A 10978-nucleotide genomic window follows, 5' to 3' on the forward strand; every position below is an offset into this window, starting at 1 on the left:
CAAACCACAAACACCATCTTTCCTATCTTCTACTCTTCATATTCCAATTCCAAACCTCAATCCTTTATTTTTCATTCAAAACCTCAAACCTCAATATTCTTAACATTTCAAACCTCAAAATTTATAATCACAATTCTTTAAATTCTAATATCAATCTCTTCTTCCTAATTTAAACTTATACAAAATCAAATTATTTATTTAAATATAATCATTTGAAGATTTGAAAATATAATCATTTGAAGATTTGAAAATATAATCTTTTGAAGATTTAAAAATATAATCTTTTGAAGATTTGAAAATATAATCATTTGAAGATTTGAAAATATAATCTTTTGAAGATTTAAAAATATAATCTTTTGAAGATTTGAAATTATTAATGGGGTTTGGAGTTTGGGATTTAGACAAAAGAGATAAGAAAGATGGGGTTTGGGGTTTAGGGTTTAGGGGTTTAGACAACATATCTCGTTAAAACCTCGTAAACCTACGAGGAAATAACGAGGAAATAAAAAAAAAAAAAAGCCTCGTTAATTCCACGTAAGCTTACGAGGTCGTTACGACGATTTGTGCTTACGTGGAATTAACGAGGCCCGTGTATTTCTTTTTTTCTACTTTCCTCGTTATTTCGTCGTAAATTACGAGGAATTAACGAGGTTTTCTTTCTAAACCTCTAAAATCAAAAACCCCAAACCACAAACACCATCTTTCCTATCTTCTACTCTTCATATTCCAATCCCAAACCTCAATCCTTTATTTTTCATTCAAAACCTCAAACTCAATATTTTTTTTTATAATCGAATCACATGCATTAAGTCTGAAAATCAATCATATTAAAACACAAATACATCAATCAGATACATTTTCGTCATCACTAGAAACATCATCATTTTCATTAAACTCGTCTTCAACAGCTTCATCTGTGCCATCGTCGGTAAGATCTTCATACTCATGATTATGCGGATCAATGAGAAGAATGTCATCAATTTGTTGTTCAGGTTCCTCGACTTCATTTATCTGTTCTTCTTGCAATGGTGGTTCTTCTCCACTTATGATTCGTCCTCGAGGTGTAACTTTGATCACGGATAACCAATTTATTCCCGATTCTCTCATCCGAGGGTATGGAAGGTAGCTAACTTGATCTGCTTGTGAAGCTAAGATGAAAGGCTCGAATTTGTTGTACCTGAAAATAAAGAAAACATAGAAATAAGCTTATTCTACTCATGTATGCCAAATAAAGAATTTGTTGTACCTTCTTCCACCATTGACATCAACTACACCGAATTTGTTAAACCGAACACCTCTGTTGACGACGGGGTCGAACCACTCACATTTGAAGAGGACGCATTTCAGCTTCAATATCCCTGGAAATTCCACTTCGATAATCTCTGTCAAGATACCGTAGAAATCGGTTTCCCCTTTCACACATATTCCATAGTTACTGGTTGCCCGCTGTCTACCATACTCATATGTGTGAAAAGTATAGCCTCGTGTGAAATACATCTGTGAAGTGGTGACCTTTACATGTGGAGATTGAATTACTTCATGTAACCACTTAGGATAATCTGCATCGTCGTCAAAATCAACCTGCAAAAACAAAGTGAACGTTAAAATACAAATCATTTATGAATAAAGAGTTTGAGTTAATACCTGACTCTTCAACCATTTTATAAAGTGTTGATCTTTCCTTTTGTCTACGTCAGTTGTGGATATACCAGGGAATGTTTCTTCGACTTGTGAAACAAATAGGCTGTAAAATCACTTTTTATATTAATTAATATTTGGCAATTATATATATGTGTTAATTTATATATACGTGTCCATTTATGTTACCTTTCAAAATAACGAATCAATGGATCCTCACAATTAAGTAGAATATAGGTGTGTGCACTATGAGCGTCTTCTTCACTCGACCACCAAACCTCTTTTGATTTTCCACCCAGTCGCCCAATCTGGCTAAAGATGTCTGGAACACCAGCAACTGCGTATGTTGGCGCGACACCACCATCATCATATCTCCTTGGAGCTCTTTTCCGAGTACGTACTTTTGACGCAAAGTAGTACGATGTGAAGTGAGAAGTTTCTTCCGTCAAACTTCCAGCAATTATAGAACCTTCAACCTTTGCAAGGTTCTTTGCTTTTCCCTTCAAATATTTCATGGCTCGCTCATACTGATACATCCATCCGTAATGTACAGGTCCACGAAGCAATGCCTCATATGGAAGGTGGACAGCTAGATGCTCCATTACGTCAAAAAACCCAGGAGGAAATATCTTCTCCAAGTTGCACAATAAGATGGGAATGTTCTCTTGAAGCTGTTCCACGACTTCTACTTTAAGGGTGCGGGTGCTCAGATCCCTGAAAAATGCTCCAATGCCTTGTATATTCCAAAAACAATTATACACATATTAGTCATATATATTTCAAACTAAATCATTATATATAAAATAACTGCAATAATAAATATAGTACCTGCAAGTGCTTCATGTACGTTTGTAGGAAGTAGCTCCGCAAAAGCAAAGGGAAGTAGTCGTTGCATAAAGACATGACAGTCATGACTCTTCATCCCAGAGAACTTTTGACCCTTTTCAACGCATCTAGACAGATTTGAAACATACCCATCGGGGAATTTCACTTCTGATGCTACCCAGTTGAACAACACCGACTTTTTTTCTGAAGACAATCTGAATATCGGAACAGGAACTTGCCCATTGCTGTTTATATGTAACTCGCTTCTTGAGCAAATATCCGGCAAGTCTAACCTTGATTTTATGTTGTCTTTTGTCTTCCCCGGGACATTCAATATTGTATTCATGATGTTCTCAAAGAAATTCTTCTCTATATGCATCACATCGAGGTTGTGGCGCAGAAGAAGATCCTTCCAATATGGCAACTCCCAAAATATACTCTTCTTGTGCCAGTTGTGATGAACACCGTAAGAATCAGGCATATTAGGGGGAACATGCCAATTACCACCACGAGGAACTGTTTCCAAAACTCCATAGTAATCGAGTTGCTTTTCAGTTTCTTCTCCAGTTAAATATGGAGGAGGAGTGTCTCTCACAACCCTTTTGTGCCTAAACAATGTCTTGTTTCTTCGGTACGGATGGCCAATGGGAAGAAATCTACGATGACAATCGAACCAACTTGTCTTCCTCCCATTCTTCAGTTGAAACGCATCTGTCGCTCCATTACAATATGGACAAGCTAATCTCCCATGTGTAGTCCATCCCGACAACATCCCATAGGCAGGAAAGTCACTTATGGTCCACAAAAGCATCGCTCGCATCGTGAAATTCGTCTTCGTTGAGCAGTCATACGTCCTCTCCCCTGTTGACCACAAATCCTTCAACTCTTTTATCAGTGGTTGCAGGAAAACATCCAGCGACCTTTTAGGATGTTTCGGACCAGGTATTAATATGGTCAAGAATAGCAACTCCCGTTGCATGCACATCTCCGGTGGCAGGTTGTATGGCGTAAGAAAGACTGGCCACAATGAATATTGTCTCCCTGACATTCCGAATGGACTAAATCCATCTGTGCATAATCCGAGATACACATTCCGGATATTGCTAGCGAATTCCGGATATACTTTGTTAAAATGTTTCCAGGCTCTTGCATCTGATGGATGTGTCATCTCACCATCCGTCTGAGTATGCTCGGCATGCCATCTCATCTTTCCAGCAGTCTGCTCTGATTGGTACAATCTTTTCAATCTGTCTGTAATTGGTAGGTACCACATCCTTTGGTACGGTACCCTATTACGTCCCCGTCCTTGCGGCTTGAATCGTGGCTTCTTGCAGAATCGACATTCTTCTAACTTCTCATCATTTCCCCAGTAGATCATGCAGTTGTCGATGCAAACATCTATCATCTCCGAAGGCAACCCAAGACTATACACCAGTTTCTGAATCTCATAATAAGAATCAGCAGACACATTGTCTTCCGGCAAATACTCTTTGAACAAGTCTGCCCATTCATTCATGCAACTTTCCGGTAGATTGTGATCAGTTTTAATATTCATCATTCTAGCAGCCAACGACAATTTAGAGAGACCTTCTCTACAACCACTGTAAAGTGGTTGATTCGCCGCATTTAACATTTCATAAAACTTTTTTGCATCTATGTTAGGTTCTTCATCTTCATCATGAGCTACAAATGCATCAGTTACCATATCATGAACCCTATCAAAATCTACCATCTGCTCCTCCTGATGGTAACTAGGTTCATTATGCAAATGAAGAGCAACCGGTTCTTCCTGAAAATTGCTATTACTACTACTAGCTTCATTCTGATCATAATTATTATAACCTTCTCCATGTTGAAACCAGATATAGTAATTTGGCGTGAAACCTCTATTTATTAAATGCTTCCAAACATTTTCACGATTTGCCAATTTCGAATTGTTGCATTTCCGACATGGACAGAACATCTTACCGCTTTCTAGGGCGAGCGGTGTGGAATCTGCTTGATGCATAAATGTCTCCAGTCCCGCAATGTATTCTTTCGTCACTCTCCCGTTAGCATCTCTATGCATATACATCCACCTCCGCAACTCGTAGACATTCCCAGAGCCTGACATTTTTTTCCTTTCACGTTTTTCTTTTTTTTTCTTGTTGGTGTGTTTAAAATGATGTTGAAACTTCCATATTTATAGAAAATTTTCGAATCTGGTAGTTGAAGTTTTGCGATGAATTTGCGAGGAAAAGGTAGGTAGCAAAAAAAAACGTGCTTTAAAATTCTTCGTTAAGTTCACGTATATCATTTCCTCGTAAAGGTGACGTAAATTTACGTTGATTTAACGAGGAAATTATATTTCCAGTTTTCCTCGTAAAGATAATGCAAGCTTTACGTGGTTTTGACGAGGAAAATGTATTTCCTCGTAAAGACCACGTAAAGTTACGTGGGCTTTACGACGAAATGTTATCTTCGTTAGTTTACGAGAAAATAACGAGGTTTATTTCTTTCGTTGTAAATTCCTCGTAAGTTCCTCGTACATTTACGAGGATTATATTTCCTCGTTAACTTTCCTCGCCAAAATGCTGTTTTCTTGTAGTGATGTGTTGTGTTCAAATGGATGGTCATCATGAACTAGTCCAACCATGTGACTTACAGATTCGTCTTCCTTGTCTCCCAACCCACGATATAAAACCTCACCAGCTTCATCTGTCCGAATAAGAGATCGCACAAATGCCTGAAAAATGAAAATTTCACAATTAGACGTAATAGCAAAATAAACAAATATTTCCATTCAGATGGAATGGAAATGGACCCATAATCGAATAGAATAGAACAGTAACTGATTGTGATACTATCAATATTTATATAAGGGAATGGAATGCTACATGATTATTATTAAATGTCGGACGAGGTATTTCACTCTGCTCAATTCCACAAAAATGCATGTACAATTGGTACAACAGAAACCAAAGTAAAACACAACTAATCACTTTTACAAAATCTAATGTTGTGCAGAGAACAACAGATAAATATGAAAAGATGGATGATTTAATTAGAAAATGTTACCTGGCCTTTTTGGTCCACTGCTTTTGATGATTCAACATTGACGCTGAATTTCCCATCAAGCAAGTCATGGATAACCTCTTCACTGCTTCTACGCTCCTCTTCAAAGTAGGGAACAACTCCCGACTTAAGTAGTATGGAGGGGCAAGCAGCAACAATGACAAGAACCATGGCATGAGAAAATCCTTGGATAGCCATGGTGTCTTGTAAAACATAATGACTGGGGGGACGAGCTTTTGTACTGCGCACCGTGAGAAGAAATGACTCACGTCCCCATGGATAGGCCAGAAACTCATCCACATTCTCCAACATACGCACAACCTCCGGTCTGATATTCGTAATTCCACATGTGGGGCACAAAATACCTTCCACAAGCACCAACAAGGACAAGTGCAGACGGGTTAACGGGTCCTTGTATTTTTTTCCTTTCACAAGGCGGTCAATTATCCAGCTGGTGGTTGGCTTCTCCTCCTTTCCAAAGAGAACATCCCATATTGACGGTGATGAGGCCGAGGACTTGGAGGTAGAACATCCCTTCCCGCGCGTCCCTTTACCCTTCGACTTAAGGTGGACGTCCACTATTGGTCCACAATTGAGCCCTGTCACAAGTGCGAAGTCTTGAATAGCATAACGAATTGGCTTCCCAACGAAAAGCCACCAAAGTTCGAAGTCCTTCTCTGTTACCAACTGGCGTGAAAGGATGTAATGAAGAAACATAACGGAGAAGGTATGAGACCCCATCCTCATGCCTTGGCCAAACTGTGATGCATTCAACAACGCAAGGTCCTCATCCTCCAATGCTCCCTTTATTGTTTCAATCCAACGGAGATGGAAGTAGTTGTTAACCCTTTTCCTGCCAGTGGGTTCAAAGCCCGTCTCAAACAATCTACTTGGAAGCTCTAACTCCTCCATATCAATCCTGCATAATGAAAGCAAGGAGAAATAGTGAGAATAATTGACAGAGGGATATTGAATATAAAAATGAATAACAAAAATACAGTCGGACATCAAACAGCAGATGTATATACTATTCCACAACAGATGGAATATAATTATTAGAATTCTATTATGTTTGTCTGTGTCTACCTAAGACTCCTCTTGGTACTAAAAACAATGAAAGCAAAGGCATGTACTAATTCTATGAAGACTAATAACGAAAATATTTCCAGAATGCAACAGTCCGAATTCATAGGTAACTGAAAACTATTTCATTCCAAATGGAAACATGAACAAAAATTCCATACTATTTCGTTTGGTTTCTAATCACTACTACGCATCTTGGTAGTAAAAACAATGAAACCACACACATCAACCAATTATAAGAAGAATAATTACGAAAAGATTTCCATACTACAACACTTAGTTCATAGGTAACTTAAAACTATTTCATTCCATATGGAAACCAGAACTAAAAATCCTTACTAGTCCGTTTGGTGTCGAATACAAAATCCTCCTCTTGGTAGTAAAAACAATGAAACCACAGACATCTACCAAATCTATGAAGACTAAGTATGAAAATATTTACATACTACAACACATAGTTCATAGGTAACTCAAAACTATTTCATTTCAAATGGAAACCATAACTAAAATAGAATACTATTTTCAAATAAACCATTCCAAATTTATAAAATACTACACAGCTTTAGTATGACTTACTACCACTCCGGATTTTTACAGCGACATGAAACAATTCAAATTCAAAAAGCCATGACGGCAACAACCCGGGAACGCCCAAACCCTATTTCTATTTCTCAAACCCTAATTCTATTTCTCAAATTCCAATCCACACACAGACTCTGATTAACCGTAATAATGGTGTCATACATGATCTATGCTACTATCTAATAGTATGTCAAACCCTAGTTATGAGCAAATCGGAAAATTGGAATCCAACAAGCAGAGGTGAAAGAGAGAACGGCAACATCTTACAGAGGGGGGAGGGATAAGCGGCAGAAAGCAACTATAACGGAGTACACAACCACCGGCGGTATTATTCCCCTCCGCCGAGACCCTAAGAAAAAGGACAACCAGGCGATTGGAAGAGAGACGGACTGAGATATAGCAGACTTTGAGTAGATGCACCGTCGAACTGATTGTGGAGGAGCTATAGCGGAATTGCGGATGGAGATTTCTGAGAGGGAGAGACGGGGAGGATGAAAGGAAAAAGAGATTTTCTGTGGAAGGGGAAAAGACACGAGTTACTTTACAGGTTAAATTTTTAATTTTTTTTTCTATCAGGTCACCCGGTAATTTCTTAAGGATAGCATAGTAATATTATGTATTAAAGACGCCGTATATCGTTCCGTTAGGTTAAAAGGCTATTCTTCTAATTAGTGTTTTTTTCATAGCTATAGCTCCTAATTCCCCTAATTGATATTAATACTATATTTTCAAAAAAATTAATAGTTATATTATTTATAATTATTGGTCTAAAGACCGAAACAAAAAGACAAAATGATCTTTCTTCTGGTATGGAATCATTTCTAAATTTTTCAATTCCTGTTTCTGTTTGAGTTACTACTCAATCCTTTATTGGTTTTTACTTCTTTATTTATAGACTAGGCAATTTTAGTTGTCCAAAATCAAATCTTTTAGCTCTTTTTTGCTAACAAAAGCAGAAAAAACAAATTTTGCAACAGGAAGGGTGTCTTCATTACAAATTCTCTGCCTGACACTTCAACGTTCGAAAAAAGAAAGTTATTCAATCTCTTTCATCAATGAACATGGAACACGGCCCAAGTTTATTTCTAACTATGGATTTGACTTTATCTTATTTTTAAAACCTATTAACGATCCAACAAAAATATTGAACATAATATTTTCTTATTCTAAACCACTTGAACTAAACAACCAAATCATTCCACAACATTTTTATAGTATTTATAGTATTATCACATAGTTAATTGTCAATGACTCTGCGCAAGCGCAGAGCTCCGCCCCTAGTTTTAAGAATATTAAGGAATACTTATGAATGGTAGATGTGTGACAAAAAAAAAAAGAATGGTAGATATATGGTAATGCAATTAGTAATCTTTACAAAATTTACGTGGGCAATAAATTTGTGTGGGTCCTAATCTTTATTTTGGGATTATATGAGGCAGAAACTAATTAATAATCTGGTTTAGAATTGGATAATTCAGTGTTTACAATCAATTCTCAATTAATTAATTACTAGGATAAGATCCGCGCCTTGCGCGGGATGAAGTTGTTATTTTATTATGTTTTGGAGAATGAAACAATAGTTCGGTTTCATTTGGATTAGGGGTGTTCAATCCGGATATCGGGTTGGTTTCAGTTCAGTTCGTTTTTTTGGTATTTTGGTTAGTAAAATATAACTACTACTCTAAATTCATATTTACTTCAGTTCGATTTGGTTTATATACCGTCGGTTTTCAGCTTATTCGATTTTATACCCAAAAATATAATTATTTAGTTTGAGATCATATTGTATATTATACGAATTTTAGAATCATATTGTCAAAATTATTAATCTTTACAAAATTTACGTGGGCAATAAATTTGTGTGGGTCCTAATCTTTATTTTGGGATTGTATGAGGCAGAAACTAATTAATAATCTGGTTTAGAATTGGATAATTCAGTGTTTACAATCAATTCTCGATTAATTAATTATCAGTATAATTGTATTTATTGGTTTTAGACTGGTTGAGTTCTTCAATTATTTATCAGTTGATGGTATTTATTGGTTGTATTGGTTTGGCAACACAAAATAGTTCATTTATCAATTTATTTTCCACACACAATTGTTATGAAAACAGGTTAATTGCAATAGCTAGTAATGTAATTGTTTTGGTTTGTGCAAGAAATGTCTATTAATTGTTGGTTGTGAAAACAAACCAGGTGGCATGACTGATTGTATCTCGTTGGTTATGGAAATATATGTATATTACCCGTCAGTTACGAATGTGATTGTAGCTAAATCATAAAATATATATTTAATGGTTTGGTTTTTCTCTGAGAAAATTTAATTAAAAAATAAAAATAGTAATTCATGGATTTACTATGGCCTTAGTTAACTCAGTGGGTGAATTGGTAATTATAATAAAAATCTTAGGGTTATTTCAAAAGTTTTACTTCAATTTTAATAGTTTAGATTTACTCGATCACAAATAATATAAAATAGTGGATTATGAATGAATGGGATTGAGATATGGTTGAGAGTTAGGTAAGGGTTGCATGTATAATCCATCAACGATGATCTATTAAATTTTATTGCAAGAAATGTGGAAGGAATGAGAAAGATGGATTTGTTATGGCCTTAATTAACTCAGTCACATGAATTGGTAATTATAGTGAAAATTTTAAGGTTATTTCAAATTTGTACTTCAATTTTAATAGTTTAGATTCACTCGACACAAATAATATAAAGTAGTGGATTATGAATGAATGGGGTTGAGATATGGTTGGGATTTAGGTAAGGGTTGCATTTATAATCCATCTTTCTCATTCTTCCACATTTTTGCAATAAAATTTAATAGATCATCATTGACTTGTGTCAAATTTTAAAATATTACTAGAATTGAACCTGCACGTTCATGCGGATAAATATTTGTTTTTAAAATAATATTTAAAATAGAAAATAAATTATGATTTATGTAACTAAATATTATTTCGAAAATAATATATATCGGAATTTATTTTGGATAAAAATGTACTAATCATATATGCACCATATATTTTTATTTATTTATTTAAAAATGCAATATTCTATCAATAATTAATTTTAATCATGAGTTTTATATGAATTATTCCAATTTTCTTAGTTGTATTCTAAAATTTTTTTATGTACTAAATCAAATTAATTAATATTATATTTTAGAATATTTTTTTATTTAATGTATTATATTTTAGTTTTGTGTTTTACTTTTTACTATAAAATGAATTGTATAATGATACAGCAAATAAATTATTATTTTGTTGTTATACAAAATTTTAATATCATAACTTTTAAAAGAACTGGGCTATAATAATTAATTTCAAAATTATTACCCAAAATTACATAAAATCAGGCCTAAATTAAATATGGTAAAATATAAAAAATAATTGCTTAATAAAAATTGATTAGATTTTTACCAGAAATATTATTGTTTGGATCTATATTTCTTTTTGTTACGAAAATATTATATCATACATGCATAAATTTAGGATATATTGTTAAATTTTAGTTAGTGGTCTAACATAGACCTTTTTATGGTAGATAAAATTAGGACTCTGTTTTAAAATTGTACACTTTACTTCATCTGAATAAAATAATCTAATAGTATATACATTTTCAACAATACAATATAATTTTTAATACAATTTACATAAATAATTACATTTTAACTAATTAATAGTTAGAAAATTTTCTATATCAAACACTAGAAAGGTAAAATTCTTCCAAAATTGTCTACTTTTACCGCTGAAATTTTGTCGTTGTACTCAATCATTTTAATTAAT

The 10978-nt window shown here is 34.6% G+C and overlaps 1 protein-coding gene across 2 annotated transcripts; it reads right to left on the minus strand.

The window, feature by feature from the left end:
- Positions 1 to 805: 805 nt before the first annotated feature.
- Positions 806 to 4417, minus strand: LOC130499245 (uncharacterized). Of its 2 annotated transcripts, XM_056993308.1 has the most exons (5): positions 2467 to 4417; positions 1828 to 2371; positions 1645 to 1744; positions 1247 to 1581; positions 806 to 1177 (listed from the first exon to the last, which is right to left on the minus strand). In XM_056993308.1, the coding sequence occupies exons 1-5, from the start codon at positions 4193 to 4195 to the stop codon at positions 844 to 846; spliced, it is 3042 nt and encodes a 1013-aa protein (XP_056849288.1). In that variant the 5' UTR covers positions 4196 to 4417; the 3' UTR covers positions 806 to 843. The 2 variants fall into 2 exon arrangements, with proteins under 2 accessions (XP_056849288.1, XP_056849289.1); XM_056993309.1 differs by lacking the exons at positions 1247 to 1581; positions 1645 to 1744 and having other exon boundaries at positions 2467 to 4416.
- Positions 4418 to 10978: the final 6561 nt, after the last annotated feature.

The sequence above is a fragment of the Raphanus sativus genome, chromosome 8 (assembly GCF_000801105.2).
Source record: "Raphanus sativus cultivar WK10039 chromosome 8, ASM80110v3, whole genome shotgun sequence".
Taxonomy (NCBI): domain Eukaryota; kingdom Viridiplantae; phylum Streptophyta; class Magnoliopsida; order Brassicales; family Brassicaceae; genus Raphanus; species Raphanus sativus.